The following is a 24,799-nucleotide window of genomic DNA, read 5'->3' as shown; positions in this document are numbered from 1 at the left end:
GTTTGCGAATCCTATTTTAAGGGGAAAGGGGCGTCTTAGGCCCTTAGGGTACCCGTCACATGTAGGAACACCCTAACAGCAACACCACACATACCAATTCCGCAATTCGGATTGGAGAAAGATGGGTGCTTAGGTAATAGTAGCCACAAAAAGGAGATGCGAGAAAAGAGTGCGGAGGGGAGAGGAAGTCAAATATTAGATAATATGCTTATGAGTCGAGCTAGTGTGGTTCCGAGCTCGCGCTCGAAATTAAATGAGGCCACTTAGTTAGACTCTAGCTTGATTTTGAAGTTAAACGAGCTAAAGATCAAGCCAACGAGCCGAGCCATGACTCGAGCCGAGACTGGGTCGATTTTGGCTCGGTTACAAAAATGATCTATTAGCTCAGGATGTTTCAAATCAACTTTTTATAACTAGTTTTATTCAAGCTTTTATCGAGCGAGCCACGAGCCTGAGTTTCGAGTCTTGAGATTTTTGAACAGTTATGGCACCACCAAAGATGAGCTTCAAGACCTCAATGGTAGTTTAGGATAGTTAATGAAAAAAATAAGATGACGTCGAACAGTACAGGATTGATAGAGTTCGTACTCCATAATAATCTAGAGTACCCATAGTACCCTAAGCAAATCGTTGTTTCTACTTTCTATAAAAGTATTCTTTTTATGTTAATTTAGTTTTATGTTTTTATATTTATACTTTAAAACAAATATATACCGTTATTTTTTTAATTGCGTTTGGATCCACCCTCAGTATCTTACTAAGCCTTTTTAAAGCGAAATGTCAACCGTTTATACTGATTTTAATGTTTCATGTTTGACTCATTAAAAACACCATCAAGGAATAAACCTGTCACCGTGAGAAACCCCTTAAGTCAAATTTTAAACCTAAGACTTTAAGGATCTCAAGATTTAACCAAATCACTCCTATACCATTAAGCTAGAAGACCAATTGCCTTAAATATTATCTAGGTTTTCTTATGATGTATTATAAAAAATATAATATAATTGATAATATTTGATTGATTGTATGTGGAATTGCGTTTCTTCGGACCACACCCCCATATAAGCCTTTTTAAGTTCAAAGAAATCTATACTTTTTAATTTTTACGTTACGCTAATTTTGTACTTATAAATTTATAAACTAAAACGAACTGTATAAGTAACTAAGCTCACTAAAACTTTTAAAAAATATATAAATAAGATGAACATTGTGACAATCGTCAATTTCAGGTTAACTCCGTTAACTCAACTCCGTCAATTCAAACTTAAAGATCACTGAATCTATAACGCACACCTCATTACATTTAAACTAGGGTTTAAATGACGCTTAACACTTACTACATGTGTAGTCTTTCGGGAATTGCACCGAAACGCAAACGAGTTGACGCAAACAATTGGTGAATAAACGAAAAACGTCAAAACAGTAATTATGTGATAATTATGTGTTAGACTTATGTGTTGTGTGATAACATCGTTATAAACACTAACTCAAGATGTAAACAAGTTAGTTTAAGCTAGATAAGTAATACTTAGAAGTGGAGAGGCCAAAGTGTAACATAGTATTATTATAAATAATATAAATAATAATAATAATAATAAACCCTAACTTATTTTTCCTCCTCCCCACACAATCCCGATCGGACCCCCCCCCCCCCTGGCTCCCTTGGCTGCCGCCACTCATACACACACACACAACCAAGATTTCAAGCCTTTGATTGAAGATTAAGGTGCTAGGAAGGTATAAACGACTATCCTATGCATCCTTTATACTTAATTTCGATGTTTAATGGGTTGATTGAAAACCCTAGAGGGCGATTTATGTGTGTATGTAATTCGTATGATTGTTGTTGATTTGATGATAATTTGATAACTAGATTGAATATTGTTACATGTTAATTGCTTGTGTCTTTGATTTGAGTTCAAACAAAAACCCTAATCATGTATGTAATGTGTAATTGATGTGCATGGATAGTGATTATGGAGTCTAGAGTGTTATATGAATGAATTATGGTTCATAGATAGTTAATATGTTGAGTTTGGATGCAAACAGTTTCTGGACAGATTGTGTTATTGATGTTTAATTGACTGTAACGAGGTGTAAATGTGAAAATTGGTTGAGATTATTGATACTACAGTAAACTAGGTTGAGTCTAGTTTCTAAAGAATATAAATTTGTAATTTTTGGACAAGTAAAGGTTAACTTTTATGATTTTACAAAAACATTGTGCAAAGCTGAGTTATTAGACCTGCTGTTAGGTTGTTTTGTAAATGTTATATCTCATGAACTACGAGACCAATTGGGTTGGTTCCACTTCTGGAAGTTGACTTATTGAGTTAGGAACCTAACCCAAGTGGTCTTGCATTTATTGGATTTTTCGTTTAACGGGAATTTCAAATAACATTCTGATGCGCATGAATTTGACTGTTATGAGTTTGCTGTAATGATTTGATGATTGTGAGAAACCTATGTGGAATAAAAATATAATAAAATATGTTCTGGAAACCTAAGACATATATGCTTTTGTGATGATTTTTGGTAAATTAATTGTGATGCTATGATCGGTGAGATAGTACAATCTTTCATGTAGAATTTCTGTCTCGGTGAAACTAGCTGCTGAATTTTATGAAAATGCATGAAACATGATACTTGCTATATAATTGTTATGTTTTGACCAAATTGCCCTTGTGGGGAATAATTGCTAATTGATTGTCATGATTTGACCAAATTGCCCTCGTGGGGAATAATGGCTAGTTAATTGTTATGTGTTGACCAAATTGCCCTTACGGGGAGTAATTGCTAGTGATGTACTTTATGAATACATGACACGTATATAATTGCTTACACATGTAACGTATCACAAATACATTTGTTAAAGTCACACACGATTCACAAACGAAACACGAAACATGTTATGTGCATAGGTATTATGTGCCGGGTCTAGACACTCGATAATATTCCGACACTTAGAAAAATCTCTTTGTTGTTTTAGAACGCTAGAGAGAGTTTTTCTGTGACGCGCATCTTGGTGAATTATTTTGGGAATACTTCGCAAACAGTGAGTTTCACTTTCCCCTTTTAAACTTTTTAAACGCTTTTCACTTGGGGGAGATAACATACTCCGAAAACGCATTTAAGATTTTGTTAATATAGATTATATATCACTTGTAAAGACTAAGTGGCAAACGCGTTAACTAAAGTCATTCATTCACATCGAACCGTTTAATATTGGATAATAGCGAGTCATTGTTGAGTAGTACTACTGGGTTTGACAAACCCCACCCAACGCTAAACTCGACTGGAGGTCGAGTGGGTGTAATCTTGGCTAAACACATACCATGGTCTGGATGACCTGGTGGCAAGGCAAATGATAAACAGTCAGCTTCGGTGTCGAACACTTAGTGATACTTGTTTTATAGGCTAGCTACCTATAGATATATAATTGACATAACACTATCTGGTAACGCAAAACGCTGTAACGCAAAACGCTTAACGCAAAACGCTGTAACGCAAAACGCTTAACGCAAAACGCTGAACGCAAACGCTAAACGCTTTATTTTATATAAACTTGTGAACTCACCAACCTTGTGTTGACACTTTTAGTATGTTATTCTCAGGTAGTCGAGGCGGGCGCGCGGTTTAGGATCATGCATTGCTTGAAACACTTTTAACTATGCAAACTTATTTTTAACTGTTATCATTGGGTTTTAAGTCGTCCTGCGTGACGTAACATTGTTTTCTATGGTTTTACGCTTCCGCATTTAATTACTCGTAAATGTTTTCATGGTTTTGAAACTTTGTTTTATGGTTTGATTATAACTAATGATTCCGATCCTGTTAGTTCACACCCTCTGACGGTAAAACTCCGTTAGTGGATTTTGAGGGTGTGACAAACATCATAATTTTGGATGTATTGTTTATAACATAAGATCTATTTTTGGCTTAATTATTATTGTTACTCGGTAAGCTTTTATTTTTAAAAAATATATCTAGTTTTGTGTTCTAGACTTCTAGTTGATCTTTTGTGATCCGTTAAGTACATCTATAGCTTGTAAAACATGTTGTATTGTATTGAACGACGTTGATTGACACGAGTGCATAACACGACTATTGGACTCGAACACGACATATTCAACAAAACTTGTCAATTTATATACACACTAATACGAACATGTTGATGGTTAGTTCAATAACATGACACATGTAGCAAGTGACATGACATGTTTAACATGATTATTAAATCTAACATGTTTAATACAATTATTGACAGTCATTAAAGAGGGTTGAGAAACTATAAGACACTAACTCAAAACAAATAATTATTAGTATCTATAATCCATATGATCCTTCAAAAACAACTAGTAATATCAAGTAGCATCCTTTAAAAAAAGAAAAACAAACAAAAAAAAATCTGAAAACCAACAATACATAACATTTTTTGAAGTAACAATCGTAAAATCTCGATGTAGGCGAGTTAGGTGGATTTAGGAGTATAGTATTAGCTGTTAAAAAATAATCAATAAATTCAATAACCCTCGAATAAATGCGTAAATAATGTAATAGTCTAAGAGTCTTAAATTAAAGTAGGTCGACCATAGATGGGAATTTTTTATAAATCAATAAAACTACGTTGTTTCAAGTCATAATATCGTGCTGACCTATTAACTTATTTAGCACAGTTAGTTGAATGTGTTTTAAAAACGTGTTGTGCATGTTAAGCCTATGGTGTTGTTTGTTTTTGAAGACAAAAACTGTCTGCAATCTGATTTCATCTGATTTCATGTCTGCAACTGAAGATGTGGTCTGAAGGTCTGCAATCTGAAAATATAATGCTGCTTGTTTTATAAACTGCATCAGCTGAAAATTAGTTACCTATCATACATATCACAGTAGATAGAAGTCATTTAACGTCTGTAGACTAGTAAAATAGTTGGTGGCGGGCGGTTGACGGTGGGTGGTGGTGATGATGGACGGTGATGGTGGTGGGTGATGGATGGTGTTGGTGGTGGTGGGTGGTGGTGGCAGACAGTGGGTGGTGGTGGTGATGGACGGTGATGGTGGTGGGTGGTCGACGGTGTTGGTGGCGGATGGTAGGTGGTGGTGGTGGGTGGTGGCGGTGGACGATGGTTGTGGCAGACGGGTGGGTGGTGGTGGTGATGGATGGTGGTGGTGGTGGGTGGTGGTGGTGATGGACGGTGGTGGTGGGTGGTGGATGGTGTTGGTGGCGGATGGTAGGTGGTGGTGGTGGTGGGTGGTGGTGGCGGACGGTGGGTGGTGGTAGTGGACGTTGGTTGTGGCCAACGGGTGGGTGGTGGTGGCGGACGGTGGGTGGTGGTGGTGGTGGTGGTGGACGGTGGCGGCGCATGATGGGTGGCGGTGGTGTTGAACATTGGGTGTTGGTAGGATGTTAAGATGTGTGAAGAAGTTAAACAATAACTTCTTTTTTAAGACCATAAAAGCAGTTTGTAGATCTTATTTAAAAAAAAAAACAAATAATCTTCAGAAGCTTATGTCTGCGCGCCAACAGACATAAGCCTCCTGCAGATGTTTTAAGCAAAAACAAATACCAATGCTAATCTTGTCATAACATGTCACGTTTATAACCTGTATATTTTACCTTAACACGCTAATTAATGTATTATTTTTACAGGTTGTCATAAACTTTTAAGTGTCTTTGATACTGAGATTTTGACGAATTATTTTACTCACTAAATATATATACGATATGCTATGAAAAAGGAAAACAATTTTATTTAAAACTATACTAGCTATATAAAATTATTTTATTAGAGAACTATATGTCAACTAACAAATTCTGACACAGTCCGAATACAACAATAAATAAGTGGATAGGGTCGTTCAAATCGCTCGTCGCTCGTTAAGAAATTGCTCGAAAAATGCTCGCTCATTTTTTCGCTCGATTGTAAACACGCCGCTCTGCTCGGTTCGGTTTAGTTTGTAAACGAGTCAAGCAACGAGCAAAGGTCTGTTCGGTTCTGTTCGGCTCAAATATTTTTAATTTATTTTATATATAATTATATATGAACAAATATATAAATATGCAAACGACATACATAAATATAAGTATACAATTCTTAAACCCTTTAAAATTTTCCCAATTCCATCAATTTTATAGTATTATTTGTCCGCTTCAAGTTTTCAGAATACATGAAGTTTGTTTACATGTTCATTATATCTCAGTTCAATCCTAGTTATTTATTTCTCATAAAATTTTACAACCTCTTACACGTTTGTCTAAAAACCACTAATATGTTTACAAAATATATAATTTACAACCTTTAAGCTTGTTTCTTATTGAAAATTTTAATGTGAAAAAAAATGAATAATGCTCGAAAATCGATCGATATTCGATTGAAAAATGCTCAATTCAATTTTGACTCGTTTTGATTTTGGCTCTGCTCGAATTTCAGCCGTTCAATTCTGTTGTAAACGAGCCTATACAAGCATGACAAAATCGGGTCCAAACTGTAGTTATATAAAACCAACATGATAGAATTTAGTTTCGTTGAAATTGATGTCTTTTAACCGATTTATAACATAAAATATTATTTTAAAATAATAAGGTACAAATTTTATGATTCGCTACCAAACTTTACTTGCCACTAAGGCTGAGGGGTGTGGGGCTTCAACGGGGGCGCTAGAGCCCCTCCGCTCGCGCCCCCAGGCGCTAACACCACACCACCGGGGCGCTAACGGGGGCGCTAACGGGGCGCTAACGCGAAAAACAATGCATGCGTGAGCTGGTTAGCGGGAGAAGAGAGAGATGAGCACACCTTTTGAGGTATTTTGGACCGTTGGGAGCCGAAAAAAACAAAAAAAAAATATATTTTCTATATAGGTTTACGGAAAAGAGCCGTTGAGCTCATATTAAATTAAAAAAAAATATTTTCTTAAACTATAAATATATACCTTTATAAAATATACTTCATTTCACAATTATACACCTTTCCTCCTAAAACAATATTATGTGCTGGCGAACCCGATACGTTATTGGACTCTAGAGAGGATAATGGACGTCGTCTACACGTGTCTGATCCTACACAACATGACGTTAGAAGACGAGGGCAAATATCAAGAGCCGTGAGATACACGGGAATCTTCGACATGAGTTGGTTGAACATTTGTGGGCGAGGCGACCCGATGATCTTGTATTAGATTAGTGTTATTATTAAGTATTATTGTTTGTTTAATTTTTAGTATGTTTTTTTTGTAATTTGAATTTTAGATATTAATGTGTTTTTTTTATTAATGTGTGTTTTTTAATAATTTATGAGTTTTTTTAATAATACGTTGTTTGAATATATTTATAAAAAAAAAAAAAAAATTTCGCTGGAGCCCCTCCACACCAGGGTCCAGGGCTCCAACGGGGGCTCCAACAACCCCCTTATCCAGTTTCTCTCTCTGCCACACGTCATAATATTATTGGTTGGAGCCCCCACTAAAGCCCCCATTAAAGCCCCCCACACCCCTCAGCCTAATAGTGTTGAATAAAGCAAATTGTACAACTGTAAGGGCATGCAACTTTATTAAAAGTTGGAGTGATTTACAAAATTCATTAGGATAAGGGTAGTGGGGCTTGATCAAAGCCCAAGTTATCCAATATATTTATGACACGTAGGCGGTGACGTGGCACAGGATCAAACCCCAGAGGGTGTAGTGGTCCAGGTGATCCGGGGCTTGATTGAATTTTTTTTATTTTTTTTAAATAATTTAAAATATTACATTAATAATAATATAAAACATTACATTAATAATAATTTAAAATATTAATAGTCTAATACAAGATTATCGGGTCTTCTATCCCATAAATGCTCAACCAACTCATGCTGAAGGTTGTCGTGTATCTCACGGCTCTTGATGATATTTAAGTTGTCAAGTCGTTGTTCATTGGTGATCGTCGATTCTTGTCTTGAAATATCACCTTGGTAGTTTTGACAAATAGCGTGACCCTCGTTTTCTAGTATCATGTTATGTAGGATTACACACGTGTAGACGACTTCCGTTATCTTCTCCCTTGTCCAAAATTTTATTGGATTCGCCAATATTGCCCATTTTTTTTAAGACTCCAAACGCCCTTTCAATATATTTTCTGGCCGATTCTTGTCTCTTCGTGAAGTACTTTCGTTTGTCAGAAAGTGGAGACGCATAAGCTTGAACTAGTGTCCCCCATTCACTGTAAATACCATCAACGAGGTAGTACCCGTACTTGAAGTGTTCTCCATTTACAAAAAAAGTCTGAGGGGGTTCAACCCCGTCGATAAGGTCATCAAATATCGGTGATTGATCGATAACATTGAGGTCATTATTTGACCCGGCAACCCCAAAGAACGCATGCCAAAACCAAAGTTCATGTGACGCCACCGCCTCAAGTACAATAGTAGGGCCGGGGTGATCACCTCGGTGGAATTGACCTCGCTAAGCAGTAGGACACATAGCCCAACCAACATGCATACAATCGAGACTACCGAGCATCCCGGAGAAACCATGCCTTTCACCGTGCACCTCGTATATGCGTTAGATATCATACATTGTTGGTTTACGTAAGTATCTCCGCTTGTATAGCGATATGACCCCTAAATATAATTATTTAAAATTATATAAATAAATATAAATAATAAACTTTTAAATAAAACTATATACCTTTACAAAAGTGGTTAAGCGAATCGCGTCCGGTATTTTTAGCCATTTGTAGATACTCGTCCAACATGTTCGAGCCAACACCATACGCTAGTTGCTGAAGAGCGGCGGTAATTTTCTAAGTAGACGTGAACCCGGGATGACCTCTAGCGTCATCCCTTTGTTGAAAATACTCAAAGTGCTCCGGCAAGTCATTTGCTAGACGCATGAATAATCGTCTAGTCATTCGAAAACAAGTTTTAAAACTTTCCTCACCATATGCGGGATCGGGGCTAAAATAGTGACGTATCAAAGTTTCATTAGCAGTCTTTCGATCACGAAGACGTGGTTGCCGGAATAATGGGGCTCGAGGGCGTCTTTGATCGATCAAAAAATTTATCGTCGTTTGAACCGCTTGACAAATGAGTTCGTCTTCTTCGGAAGACAAAGATGATGAAGACGATGCCATTTATAAAAATGGAGAGAAATATAGTTTTGGTAGAGAGAAAGTATGGGTTTTTAAGAGAATAAGAGAGAATGGGGTGAGTATTAATTAAAATGGAGTGTGTGAATTGGTATTTATATATAGGTTAAACAAAAAAAAAACTTTTTTTTAAAAAACCACCAACAGCTATATTTCCCATGCGGACGGCCTCGCGCCGGCCAACCGCGCCCCCATCCGCGCCAAGGTGGTAGCGGTGTTCCCGAGCCAGGTGGCTGCGCCCCCCATCCGCGCCCCACTACAGTTGTTGATGTGTATATCGATCGATCATAGAAGAAAACTTCTGCTTCATTTCGATTAAGCTTCCTTCCTATTAAGCCGGAAAGTCCCTTAGCCTTATTAAACCATCCATCAACACACACATATACACATGTTACAATCTGTATGGATATGGGAATGTTTTGTACTTCAGCTTATTTTGTTTGGCTTCAGTAGCATCATTAGTTATATGCTCTTTATGAATCATTTGACTTTTTAGGTCAAATGATTCTTGTGATCAATTCTAATATAATTGCAGTAGACCTCAAAAGTCAACTTTTTAACCAATAGCCTAAACTGGAATAGTAGACTAACCGATCAACCGGTACCATATTTTACTCATCCAAACAATCACTCAGTTTGACTCACCCAAAAGATAATGAGTTTTGACTTTTCAAGAAACAGGACCGAATATTGCACACGTTAGCCGCCAACATAATAAAAAAGCATTTTTGTTAAGGACAGGTGACACAGACATAGTTAAGTATGACTACAAACATTCCTAGTAATCCACATGAAAACTTAACCTTAATACAAATGAGTAAGCGTCCATCGCTTGTAAGCCAGCCTTCCTGTAACAACACAAAGCTAGCAATCAATTCTTTAAATCACATCATAAAGATCAACTTTAAAACATTGAAAACAAGGTTTAGTATATACCTGGTTAAGCATCTTCCTGAGGTTCTTGTTGCTGCTGTTGTGGCCACATAGGCTGAGCCATGTGTGGGCGAGGTTGCTGCCCATAAAGTGCTTGAGGATCCATTGGCCTACCCATAAACATCCCTGAACCACCAACCTGTGGTGGTGGCATATAGTAATACGGTACACCCTCGGTTGGGCCTCCAACTGGAACAGGCCCGGTTCTTGGGATTGTAGAAGCAATCACTTCATCTTTCAAATCTTCACGCGGTACTATATCTACCAAAAAGTCAAATATATCAGTCCTCGTGATTGCAGCAGCAATGTCGTTTTTCTGAAGGGTACGCCTTTTGTTTTCTTCAGTGTGGTTCCATGATCTTAAAGTCAACTCAAGAATGAACATTTCACAGGCACGGGCAAATATGACGGGTGCTTCAGCCGATATCATCCTCACATCTTCATCTGCTTTCATGATTTTCTTGATTCTAGCCAATGGGAGGCTATGGTTTTTGAAGTCAGTGGTTTGTTCAATTTCTTGGTACTGATTTGCCCAGAAGGTTTGAAGCTGTTGTTGCAGTTGTTGCTGCTGCTGCTGGTGGATGTGTTGGTAAGCAAGGTGCTGTTGGGCCAGTTGGGCTGGGGGAGAAGAGAGACCGGATGTTTGAGTTGGTGGGACCGTCCCACCTGGGACCATCATTTGATTTGGCGGGTAAGGCGCCATGCTGTAAGGCATTTGGGCAGAGCTACCCACAGCCCCCATGCTTGGAGCCTGCCCATGACCTTGTTGATCCATCTTCGCAGCTAAACAATTAGATGAACCCAACAATTAGTTCAATTGAATATTTATAAAAATAAATGCATATGAAACGCGCTACGATGAGTCGATGATCATATATTGCAATGCACTTTGTATGCCACATGAGTTTCGTAAGTACTTTATAAATCATCAATCCCTCATGACTGGATATACCTTATGTTATTTACAAGCATAATTTAACTCTGTATACTTGTATAGGCTAAGTAACGCTCTACAATTTTCAATTGACTCAACACAAACATAATTCATTCCATATTCCAATTTCAGATCTTTCTTTGCCTGGAGGACTGACAAATAAAATCTTAGGTTGCATAACACCGATTCAGAAAAAATACTATATAGCAAATATGAAAGGCATATCATAGAAAAAGCTCAAGCTGCGTCTTTTATACGGCTTAATAAGCTCTTCAGCATGCTGTCCTATTTGACTAGTAATCTATTATCTTCTACTACACTACTAGGAAACTCCAAGTACTTCCAACTTAGGGCCGTCCAAACCGCTTGCCGTTCGCTCGGAAACTGCCCGGAAAACGCTCGCTCGTTTTTTGCTCGATTGTAAACGAGCCGCTCTGCTCGGTTCGGTTTGTAAACGGGCCAAGCAACGAGCAAAGGTATGCTCGGTTCGGCTCGAATATTTTTAATTTATTTTATATATAATTATATATAAACAAATATATAAATATATAGACAACACACATAAAATATAAGTATACAATTTTTTAAACCCTTTTAAATTATTCCTATTCCGTCAATTTTATAGTTTTATTAGTTCGATTCAAGTTTTCAGAATACTAAAAGTCTATTTACATGTTCATTATATCTCACTTCAAACTTCTTTCTCCTAAAAATTTACAGCATGTTATACGTTTGTCCAAAAACTACTAATTTGTTTACAAAATATATTATTTGTAGTCTTCAAACTTGTTTCTTACTGAAAATTTTAAAGTGAAAAAGAAATAAAAAATGCTTGATTCGATTTTGGCTCGTTTCGAATTTCAGCCGTTCGGTTCGGTTGTAAACGAGCCAAGCAACGAGCAAGCCTTTGCTCGGTTCGGCTCGTGAATCCAACTCGATAATTCATAGATACAACCGTTACGTAACTCCTGAACACTCATTGGTGAGCAATAAAGGATGATTGATCCACATATGCTAACTACAACTTACACAGCAAAGTAAAATAGCAAATTACGAATGTTTCATTGATCTAATACTAAAATAAATAGAAGCAAGCAAGTCATTTAACTATCATCCAAATATCAAAAATAAAACACTTTAAAAACATATAATAATAATAATAATAATAATAATAATAATAACAAACTTAATACAGTCTAGCAACTAAACTTATAACATACCAAATCACCATCAGAAGCTCAATAGAAACACAAAAGCCTTAATAACACCAAAATTAGGGCATATATACCCACAAAACTAAACATATACCTCTGTGTACACCTTTTATTGACTTCGATCAAGCCTGGAGCAAAATACCTGTAATTAAAAGTAGATCGAGTTAAATTATAGATATATTATGTGATGAATTGAGTAGTTAAAGAGAATTAGAGATGAAACCTGTTGTTTATTGCTGGATTGAGTAGCCAAGGGTTCGAGAGTGTTGTTGATCGAAAAAAGTAATATTAATAATAATAACGACGACAATTGATACCTAATATTTGGGGGTATATTATAGTATATATACCACGGAAAAAGACGGGTTACTACAAAAGGCCCAAAAACACCATGAACCATTTGGCGTATTCATGTTATAATTTTTTTTATTATTATTTGACTATGGGCCGGGGGGTTGAGGATATTCGAAATATGAACCGAAACCAAAACTCGAATAATCTGATTCGAATTTTTATTTAGATTGGTCTGAATATTCCGAGTAACTAATTTGAATTCTGATGGGGGTTTCAAAAAAATTTAGATAGTTCGGATATCCGAATAAATAGCATGTGTTTAATTATTTGAAGTTTGGGTTTATTCGTGTACTGCTTTAATCTTTGGAATTATGATGGATTATGGATTTAATTAGACTTTTGTTTGATTTTTGGCTTTTGTTTGTGTAAGTTTTATTTTAATTTTTCGGTTTTGTATTTTTATCTAATTAGATGTTTATTTGAATGTTTGTTATACGGTTTATTTCGGGTTATTCGGATTATCCGAATCCATCCGAAATCAATTTGGATCATATAGAAGCACCCTTAATTCGAATCGGATTTCTCGTAGGGTCCTAAAAATTTCATATTTGAACAATCCAAACCGAATAACCCGTTAACCGATCCGATAAAAACACCTACTCAGGGTCGTCTTCAAGAATCACTTAAAATTTTGGGGCTTGGGACAAGTTACAAAATGGACCCCTAAAATTGCGTTCTTAGTTCATAATTACGTGATAGATAATTTGATAATTTTGTCAATATGGTTGCCTTTTAAAAACCCAAAATAGACCAAACCAAATAATAATAATAATATACAACTTACTAAAATGACTCATAATAAATACAAATTAAAGTTTTTTCCTATATAAAACAAAAAGACCACTTGTGGGAATTGAACTTGTGACTTTTGATTCTATAATCTAGCACTCTTTTCATTTAACGAATAAGTCATTTTGTCGACATTTGTTTTAAAACAAAGTTATATATAAAATATAAATATGTCTTTCTAACAGTCATCGGCCTCCCGAGATAGTGAGTCTAGGTCTATCGCCCCCTCGCCCTCCCTTTGGGTTGGGCCTGATTTGACTTATTTTTTTTATGAAATCAAGTTTAAAAACTAAAGATGGTAACTAGTTTGAATAGCGTCTTAATATCAGCTTATCAAGTTCGGTTCCCCCGAAATCATAAGGTATCGGGACTAGTCTCATTGCCATTGCTACTGTCTTTGAAAGTCTAGCTATTCTCTCTTTGTCATACTTAGTTATTCTGTATTGGTTGTTCTGATCTTGCTTTGTCCCCTCTTTCCTTCACTCACATAAAGTTCATTCCTTGCTCTTGGCCAGTTATAGGCTTAGATGAAAGAGCTCCATCATATATTCCATCTTTCTAGCATTTCATGTCTTTCTTCCTTCAACTCTAATTTATGAGTTACATAAAGTTTGTCGGTGTCGTAGCCACTCAGGAAAGTTCTATATATTGAGGGTATGATACAATTCGCTATAAAATTTATCGTGTGATAGTGAATGAAAACTTTCTTAAAGTAAGTGTGTATGTTGTATTTATAGAAAATCATAAACATAGTTAATTTTAGTGTGATATACATGTGAAGTTGATGTGGTCTTATTTATACATATTATTATATAAATATTTTCTATTTTGAAGTGCTTTTGAGCCAAGTTTTTTATTGAATGTTATTATTATTTGGTTAACTTGTGAGTTTAATGGTTTCTAGAGACTATGAGTTAAAATGGAACACTTTTACTAAACTTGAGACTGACGAATGATGAGTCAAGCATACGATATGTTATACTAATTATTACAGTTAATATAGTATTTTAAAATGAAAAAAAGAAAAAAAATTAAAATAAGAAAATAAAAATAAAAAAACAAAGCATACGTAGTGTCTTATAATAATAATAATAATAATAATAATAATAAGCTCATGACATAAATTTAGATTGGCTAAAAAAGAAAATAAGTCCTATTGGGCTTTTGTAGGAGCCGACCCTACAGAGAATTGGTTTTTGACTCAAAATTTGGAAACGACATTATGAGGACGGATATATTTATTTGGGAGGTCACGTTGGAAGGAGGGACAGGAAGCGAGCTGCCAGTAAGAGGTTTAGGATTATTTTCGTTGAATACAAGAAGACAAGGAAGGAGAAATATTATTTTGAAGGCAGCCGCAAGTCAGTTTCTTCGGAGGGGTTCGGGTTCACACCTACTCATTCAAATACGGTTCTCTTGCTTTTAATTTTATTATTTTTATTATGAACTTGAGTGTTGAACTTATTTATTATTTTCTTGTTTTGAATATGGTTATTGGCTAAACTCTTTTTAGTTACCTAGGTTTTGAATGAATATTTGTTGACTTTTGGTTTGCTTGTCGGTATTTGGTTATTGGTGTTGGACTAATATTATTGTAATAGACTTTTGATGCTTTTAAGATGAATATGCATACTTATTATTAATTTACTTTTATTCGATTGTTCCATATGTGTCTTTGTGAAAGTTTTTCATTGTGTAGACGCGTATTAGGTGTAACACCCCGACCGATGGCGGATTATACATCGGGGCGCTACGTATTGTTTCATTACTCGCGACACTATTTGGGTGTCAATATTTAATAAATACATTTCATTGCGCATGCGCATAACACACCATAAAGTAACATAAATCACATATCATAACTCATAATATTCAAATACATAAATTGTCTTGTTATATTTTAAACTAGGTCCAAAGTAAAAGAAAACATCCTACGTGTCCTCGAGTTTCCGAAAGCAGCTACAGCAAACCTGAACATGTGTTAAAATAAAACGTCAACACTTGCGTGTCGGTGAGAAATCAAGTTTAATAGATATAAATAGATTATAACAAGGCACTGCGCGCAACATGTGTATAACTGGTGTTCAACATAGTGTGTACACAGATTGTGATCAAGCCTAAATAGATCATAGCTCATAGTTCATAGCGTGCTCCAAATCGAGCAAAAACAAATAATCATTCGTGTATGTGCAAACAAACCAAGAAAATCGTAACAATAGGTCTCACGTGTTCATCTAATGGATCCATGAAAACTTCGGAATAGGCCGATCAAAGCGGTTAATGATCCACACATACAAATATACAACACTAGTAAACGTCCATAACACATGGGTTTTGCGCACATAATTTCATAAACAAGTTTAAGACTCAAGTTGTACGAACACATGAACATCCCAAAACGTTAAAAATAAAAAGGGATTAGGTACGAGATTACTCACTTGTAAAAGGTGCGTTGAAAGATAATGCAAGAACCAACTTTTAAACAAGCGAAAGTTAACCTATAAATAAGAGGTTATTGGTTTAACGATTGGTTTTTATGTCTTGAATATATGTAAGTCACTTAAACAAATTATTAAAAGAAAATTATATATTATTTATTTACCGAGATTTCTGGGCAGAAAAGAAGAGAAGACGGATAGCAAAGAGGGGAGTTGGAGGCGTCGCTGAGGATCTTCGGCAGAGAGTGAGGGAGAAAGATTTTGGGGAGTGATTAAGTGTTCAAGAAGTTAGTTTTATTTATAGGAAAACCCTAGGGAACACATCCCTTGAATTGGGGAAAAAGATCTTATCAAATCAAAGCAAAAGATATCAAAAGCAAAAGATATGGTGGCAGCTGCAGGGGATGGGGAAGGCTGACAGGTTACTGTTCATAGCATGGGAGGGGTCAGTCAAAGTACTGTTCAAGACATGGAAAAGAAGATTTTAAAAGATTATGCCAGTTACTTTTTCCAACAACCAAGAGGGTTGGTAAGCAAGCTGCGCCGAAAGTGACCTTTCGGACAGATGTCAGATCTGGCCTACTGTGCCCATACCTTGGCAGGTATAGCACAGAAGATAAGATATTTCAAAAGCATACAGGCTGGCTTAAACTGGAGAAAAGACTTAAGTGTCTAGCGCGAGAAGACTAGAGTGCGCGAGGGCGAAGGCAGACAGAACAATCCTTAGCGCCGCGGGAAGAACTACAATCCTTAGCGCGCCGCGGGAAGAACTACAATCCTTAGCGCGCCGCGGGAAGAACTACAATCCTTAGCGCGCCGCGGAAAGAACTACAATCCTTTGCGCGCCGCGGGAACAGTTCGCCTCGCGAATCGCAGGAACGGCTGGTCTTCACGCAGGCTTCCTTGTAAGGAGTCTGGCGCGTGGAGCTGCGCAGACATCCTTAGGTGGGAAGAACCAAAGGACAAGCAAAGAGTTAAGAGAAAAAGGGGTTCAAGGCTTAAGGGTTAAGCAGAAGGGCGGGACGGCGACAAGAGAGAAGAAGGGGCGGAACGGCGACAAGAGAGAAGAAGGGGCGGAACGGCGACAAGAGAGAAGAAGGGGCGGGACGGCGGAAAGGAATTATTATTATTAATATATATATTTGATAAATTTATAAGGATTATAAATCAAATTTTAAATCTTAAGATCGGATCCGAAAACGGGTACCTGGGTCGGGTCGGATTTGGGCAGATGTCACATTAGGTTACCTACTGTGTGTTCGTAACTAGTTTATGGTTTATAGTCGACATAATCCATAGGAACTATTGTTTGATGGTTTAGAGATTTTAAGTGTTCTACCTATCTTGAGACTGATAGGTAATAGATAGTTGGGGTTGTCTTATTCATTAGGTGGTTTGGGTATAGATTTCACGAGAGTGGATTTCCCCCTTATTGTCTTTTGATTTTTGCTATCCTAAGTCTTTTTGAGCATCTTTAGGTTACTCCTTACGTCCCTTACACTCCCGGATGTATTGTGATTAGTGAGACTGAGAGGTGATCTAGTCATTAGAGTACTTTAATATTGTTGGAGAGACCGAAAGGTAATCCAACCAACCGGTTTGCGTCATACGTCCCTTAGGTTTTCTTTTTTGGTGACACCCAGAGAATGATCAGGGATCCACTATGATATCTAGGGTGTCGTCTCTTTAGATCCCGGTTCCATCACAGTTTCCATAGCCGATAAGCGTCCAAGATTCACAAATAGGATTTCAAGCCTAAGTAACACCTTTCTCATTAGTGTTTTCGTCTAAGTGTTAAGAGTTTTTTTTAAAGTTTAATTTAGTTTAATTAATTATTAGTTTTAAAATAAAATAAATAAAAATCCAAAAATAATTAGTGTCGGTGTCAGTTTTAGTTTAAGTATTCTTTAGTTCATAGTTAATTAATAAAAAAAAAACAAATTCAATTAAATCTATTTATTTAAGTTATTAGTCAGAGTCTAGTTTAGGTGTCGCTAGTGTTCCTTGGGTTCGATATCCGGACTTCATTAGGCTTTGCTACAGTTGATAGGTACACTTGCCTGTCTAGTGGTCTAGCATCAGAAGAGTTTAGTTTTATAAATTTAAAACTAGAGTGTCTAGGTTAGGTTAGGTTTTTATAGACCGCTTTCAGCACATCAGAAGTTATCTAGGATAAAAGTCGCCACCATAGTCATGAAACACGTGATACGAATGCTTCATTTTCAATTTTGCTTGCGAAGCATCAAATTATTCACATTGATACGTTCGTAAATGCTTATAACTTTCTCACACTTTGGTAATATATGCATTATATGATTTTAACCGAATTATGTTCATTTGAATTCCATTGTTTTTCTTTTGAATGATTTTTTTTCCTCAAAAACTTGGACTTAAAGTTCTTAAACTTTGTGCATGTCAACTTTTTGTACGAGTTTGTAGTTATGGTTTTATCAACCAAATTTTTTTGGTAATTGACTAATGTTAACGCATATAGCATGGCCACAAAGGCACACAGTAAGATTATTACAATATAACTTATTAAATAAACAAATTAAGACGTTACATGTATTGAAATCAGTGCTGCAAAAATCCTGACTAGGCACCGATTAATCCTCGATTAATCGCTAGTCCCCACTTCACTAATTAATTTTGGGCTAGTCGGCTAATTAATCGGTTGACGGTCAAATCCGGCTATAAATCGGCGGTTTCTGGCAAGATTCCGACCAATATCAGCGGTTTCCGACGAGATTTCAGCAAAAACCGGCGATTTCCAGTGAAATTGCAGCCAATTTTCGGCCAAAATATGTTTGTGTATGTATAAAACTGAAAATTACATATAGAAATGTGTGTGTATGTGTAAGCATAAAATTGAAAAATATGAATTAAAGTCCGATCCGATTTATCCCGATTAGTCACTAGTCCTCACCTCACCGCCTGACTACCGACTAACGATTTTTACGACACTGATTGAAATAGTGTTTGGGTGATTTTCAACTCATCAAGACAAACATTAACTCAGACTATTAAAATAAAAAATAATAAAAATAAACTCAAATTATATGTATATATTAGATAAGGAAATTACATTAAGCTAACAATACTTCCATGATGTGTATGAAATGATAATATGCGGATTTTTTTAATTGTATAATTGGCTAATTGCACTTTAAATGAGCATGGCCCCCATTCTGATGCATGCATATTGGAAGTTGGCCCAATATTATTAAGCCTTGTAGGGCTTGGTATGATCTGCTAGAAGCCTTGAATGCACATAAATGAGTAATGACATACACATACTAAAGATGATAAAAAATAAAAATAAAAATACTTTGTAATCCAAATCTGGTATTAAGTCCAGTCGGATCTGATCTAGTAGTGAACCGGATTCAATGAAACTTGTCTGGTTGGGGTCCGATCCACCGGTTTATACCAGCTCTTGAATATTGGCTAAATCCGGTATAGGAGAAACCAGTTTGGATTATTTTTGAAATATAGTTGTTATATGCTAAAACCGGCAATTCTTGGAATAAAAAAAATAAAACAATGGTTTATGTATGGGGAGCTTGTTAAATACTTAACCATTGTCTTAATGTGCTCAAAATTAAACGACCTTGAAGTGAGAAACAAAATATTTTATGAACTAATAACACCGATGAAAGCGAAATTTACAAAACATTTTATACAATGTGAAATGTCGCTTGATACTTTTGTTGTCATTGTATTGAACCCTGCCATAAATGTTGGAGGAGTTGAAATTTCGCTTCTAAACACGTATTACAATTTGGGTTTACTCGACGAAGACATGAATTTTACAGCAAATGAAATATCTAAATTTAACAAAACAATTTGGTTGTACAGTCCTTTACGAAATAAGGCTACTAAACGAGTCGAACTATCACCCCAAGTAGTAAGCTCAGAAGGTATGTTGTAACAGATTTTAATAACCTCAAGAGTTTAAAATTTGGATATATTGGCTTTGTAAAAAGGCAAAGAAACCGATTTCCGAATGTAACCGCTATGGCTCATGATCCACTACCGTCTAAGCTTCTATGGTAGTTTTAAATTTGGTTTTAAAATAGACCGGTTTGTGCACATTTAATCCTTGCTATGATCTAACCTTTAGCTCGATAATCTAGTATTTACCCTTTTCCATGCTAAAGATGTCTTCCTACATGAGAATTAAACCGGTGATGAAACTGAGACGAATATTAGTAATTTCAGTCTCGTATCATATTTTAAATTCATATTCCATACCTATTGATCGTTAAGTATTGGGTATACAGTATACACGCCGATATCATGCATGTCCGTTAGTTTGTTACTATCCATTATAATTTCCTATATAAGTTTATCACCGGATGAAATTAGAAATATAAAAAAATAGAGAATTAGTAAATTATTCTAATATCCAAAGAATAACAAATTTTTTTTAAATATTTACGTTTTGAGCAACCGGAACAAGTATCACTATTAGTCTATAAGTCCATAACTCGTCACATATCCGAAAAAATCTTTTAAAACTAATATCATGCTCGGTTACATAGTAGAATAGTTCGGTTTTAAGTTTGTAAGCGAATCCGGGTTACTTTGCTCCCCTAAATCAAATTAAGTTTTGCAGGATTTGTAGATCCATGATCCATTATGCCACAATCATGTAACAAGTAACAACTAACAACACAAATAGATCACAACCATACATTATCCATTCATGTCTACAAACTTTATTACACAAACATGTCTGTCTCTATACACATACCAAAATACACTTTGAAACCTATATCCTAATAAAGGACTTGCTCACATGTTCTGGAAGTAGCCATTACTGTGTGGCTGAGATGATGGATGATGGACCTTCAACCTGATAAAACATCATTCACAAGTTTACTTGAAACATGTGAAAGTAACATATACCTAATACTTTCATATTATTCGTTGGGGCCACAGGATTTACTCTAGAAACCACTAAAATCAAACCAACAAAAATATGTGACAAGGGTTTATTGAATTTAATATTATGTAAACTTACCATGAATTTTGCACCCCATATCTCTTCCTCAGTTGCGGGAACGGCGGTGATTTTGTTCTTGGGATTTTCATAGCATCTCAGCTCTCCAATCGCGGTCGAGTAGAAGCACCCTGCGTCGGTTCAAATCACGTTATATAAAACGGGCCAAATGAGTCGAAATGTTTTATAAAATGGGTCAAATGGGTCAAACGATTTAGAAAATGGGTCAAATGAGTCAAACTCGTACATCTCAATCAGGTTTTTCAAGTGTTCCGCTAAAGTCACACAACTTTCATTATGTGTTTCAGTGTTGTTTATTTTAATATTAATGTCTAAACTTTATAAAATTAAGTGACATAAATGAAACGTATATGAATCGTAGTTATTATTTAGTCTGAGTTTTTTCAAATTAACTTCAAGTAGTGAGTGATCTGAACAAAAAAAACTCACTAATTAAATACTAAACAAGTTACATAATTGTTCAATTTAAGTCGAATTAGAAATAAATAATCCCTAAATAGTAAACAAGATTCATATATGTTTGTTTCATTAGCCTAAATTTGAAAATAAAAATAAATTTAACATTTATATAAAAAATTCACAAGATTGGAACACTAAATAAAAGCTAACTACTTTTGAAGAGAAAAAAAAAACGAGTAACTTTACGACACTTAAAAAACTTGGTTATTGTTGTATGAAGTTTATATTCAATGAATTAGCCATTTATTGAAAACCGACAAAAAGAATATTTTTAGGTCAACTAGATCTTCCTGGACATAAAGATGGATAGAATCAAGAATCGAACCTTGCGGGAAAGAAGCGAGTGACTTGCCACAAGCACCTTTGAGAAGATCAGCATCATTGGCAAATGCAACACACCCATCAGCTGTGATTCCCCAATACAAAGGAACCTTACCATGTTGATCCTGTCATTATAGTTACCAACACCACTCAACATTAATTAAACATATTATAAACATTACTTTAACAGTTTAATCATTCTTTAAGAAATATAATCATGACTTACCGTGGCCACAAATAAAGTAAAAGTCGTCTTGTCAAAGACAACAAAGGAAAATTTTCCAATAAGGTGGCCCACAACTTGGTTTATAGGATACGGGGCCCGGTCACGAAGAGTTTTGTAAGCCTCGATGACCAAAAGAACCTCGTTGGCCGACTTGGAAAGCCCGTATTGTTGCTTTAGGCTACCCAAGTTGTCGAGGGCTCCTTCGAACAAACAAAATATCTCGTCTTTGACCGCAAAAGATCTGCCATGATTATTATAGATTAATATTAAACCTTTTATTTTTAATACATGGGATGGTTAAAGAATTATGAAATATCACCAAATAAAGTGGTTAAAGGGATAAATCAAGAACCATTTAAGGTGAAGTGGATATGTACATGAAACTTTTTGTTTGTTTTGGAAAGTAACATTCAACTTTTATAATGGGACATAGTAGTCATAAGGTTACAAAATAATTGAAATAATAAAATGAAAAATAAGGTAATTTTTTTTTTTATGAAAAGTTTAAGCTTTCCTCCTACTATTTACATTAAACCGTCATTGCCAGGGATCGAACCCTGAACCTCTCACCCAAAGGCCATAGCCTTTACCATCCCACCAAAGTGGAGATGGCGAAAGATAAGGTAATTGAATAGTGATATAAAAAAAGATCAATTATTGACTAAGAATTATTGAATGCTTCTTTGAGTTTGGATAAAACCAAGTCACCAAAAAGTCCTGCTTTTTATCCTATGAAAAGACTAAAGTATACACCTTTCATCATTCCAATGATGAAAAGTAAAGATTGTTTATCAAGGTTGAATCCTAGCAAGGGCAAACATGACCCGTTTAACTAATTTATTAAAACGTGTCAAACGGGTTAACTATTTGGCGACCAGCAGTTAAGTTGTGAACGTGTTAATCTGGTTGGTGAATTGCAAACAATGAATTAAGCATGTCAGCAGACTGACCTGTTTAATAAAAAAGGTTAATTGTAAACCATGAAATTTAGGAAATGACTTTCTTCAAAGAAAAGGTTAAAAACTTCAAACTTATCTTATTATTGAATTTTAAACCAAAAAAAAAAACAAAAGATATAACAACAACAACAATAATAATAATACAAAGTGAATTGTCTTTGTCTAATTTCTTTTGAAATTTTCATATATGAATCATCAAGAAAACTATCTTCTTTCCTCCAATTATTCTTGTTTCTTACCAACTCTTGTCTATCCTCATTTATGTCAGTTATCTAATTATATATATATTGACTTTTATATATATGTTAAAAACCAAGTAGTTGTCATCAATAAGGTTTGAACATGTTATGTGAGTAAAGAAATAGTTCATGCATTTAGAAGCTTATATTTTCATGATTTTATTATTTTTATTATTTTATTATTCTATGTTTATAATTAATTTTTACTTAGATGTCTCGACATATTGATATTATTCATCTTTCAAATTTATTTCTACCTACATTTAGAAGCAACACACGAACAAACTTTATTAACCTAATGCATGATCATTAATGTCGTCACTGTGGCGCCGCAGATTTACATATATAAATGCTCGCTCCCGACACAGTGTGTGCAAACGTTTACTAGAACAAACTTTACATTTATTAACGTCCCAATTATGACGTGCAAGTTTACATGTATCAACGCCTCTGTCGCATCGCACGGGATCATTTACTAGTTAAATTGAAAACAAACCACTTATGACGTCACAATCACTACCCTTAATGTTATATATTTTTCTATTTCTATTAATTGTTATTTAAATCAAATGTTCAAAAATTATTATTTTCGTCCCTATAGTTTAATTTTCAATGCAATTTTCGTCCTTGTAGTTTGTTAAACTCTGTTACTTTAGTCCAAAATATGTTAGCAAGAAGGACGAAAGTTGCAACGAAAATGAAACCATATGGATGAAAATAACAAATTTTAAAATTTCGAACTGAAATAACAAATTTGCACAAACAACAGGAACGAAAACCACAATTCTCTCTTAATATAAAATATCTTATTAAAGAAAAGTTTAGATTACATCGAAACAGAAGGCAGGCGGGCAACAAGCTGCGTTGCAATTCTCTCTTAATATTAAATATCTCTTAATTAATCGTGTCGGATGAAAGTTTGAGAAGTTTCGCCTGAACGCCTAAGCAAAAGTATGATAATATGGATTACAATTTCCTTTTAGTTACCTGCCTATAAAAACTTACCTAAAGCATCTTATACGTCTCATTAATCATTAATTAACCGCGACGAAACGCCTAAGCGAAATTAGGCGCTAATTATAACAAACTCGCAACAGATTTCTAAATTCTAACATCAACACGCAACCGGAGAGCCGCCCAACATCATAAAAAAAATAAATAAAATAAAATAAAATAAATTAACACGCTAATTTAATTACACTACTTTATTTTTTATTCATACAGTTAACACGCTAATTTAATTTACATTGTACCTCGGTTGAGTAATCGACTCGTTCTGATGAGTATACGCTAACTGAACATCGTCTCCGATCTGCATCGACACCGCGGAGGAGTTGTTGCCGACGAACCGGTTAACAAGTGACTTGGCGGTGATCTTCGGCGACGGTGTCCGGCTGCCGGCAGCCACCAGCTCCTCCGGCGGTGAGACTATTGAGCTGCTGAACACGCCTAACATCGTAATTATCTCCCGAAGACAAATACGAATACGAAATTATAAACACGAAATGGTGAAATAATTATAAGACATGAGAGAGTGATGAACGGGAGGTGGTGAAATATATAGATAAACGGTGGGGGTAGTATTGTCATTTGACATTTAAGTTAAAATAATTTACGTAATAAAATGGGAATTTGACTATTTGATGGCATGTGGGTGGTGGGACCGGTTGTGGCGATGATCTCTTTGTTGCGTAATAGAGAGTGTGGGGCCCATTGTCCGCGTGGCACGGGAAAGTTTGGGAACGGTTTAGCGGGAAGTTTGTTTATGTTTGTAACGAATATGAATAAA

At 35.6% G+C, this 24,799-nt stretch overlaps 1 protein-coding gene and 1 pseudogene across 1 annotated transcript; both read right to left on the bottom strand.

Annotated features, from left to right (window-relative positions):
• Positions 1 to 10,025: 10,025 nt before the first annotated feature.
• LOC143630880 (nuclear transcription factor Y subunit C-3 pseudogene) lies at positions 10,026 to 10,837 on the bottom strand (annotated as a pseudogene).
• Positions 10,838 to 20,499: 9,662 nt separating this feature from the next.
• Positions 20,500 to 24,503, bottom strand: LOC143630879 (stem-specific protein TSJT1-like). The gene is made up of 5 exons (XM_077099775.1): positions 24,264 to 24,503; positions 21,813 to 22,053; positions 21,591 to 21,711; positions 20,807 to 20,916; positions 20,500 to 20,638 (listed from the first exon to the last, which is right to left on the bottom strand). Exons 1-5 carry the CDS (start codon positions 24,464 to 24,466, stop codon positions 20,600 to 20,602), a joined length of 714 nt encoding a protein of 237 aa, XP_076955890.1. The 5' UTR covers positions 24,467 to 24,503; the 3' UTR covers positions 20,500 to 20,599.
• Positions 24,504 to 24,799: the final 296 nt, after the last annotated feature.

The sequence above is a fragment of the Bidens hawaiensis genome, unplaced genomic scaffold (assembly GCF_021521415.1).
Source record: "Bidens hawaiensis isolate Kalapana, Puna unplaced genomic scaffold, B.hawaiensis_p1.1 tig00005851_1, whole genome shotgun sequence".
Lineage (NCBI taxonomy): Eukaryota > Viridiplantae > Streptophyta > Magnoliopsida > Asterales > Asteraceae > Bidens > Bidens hawaiensis.
Note: the sequence above shows the minus strand (reverse complement) of the source record. Positions and strands in the feature narration are given on the sequence as shown.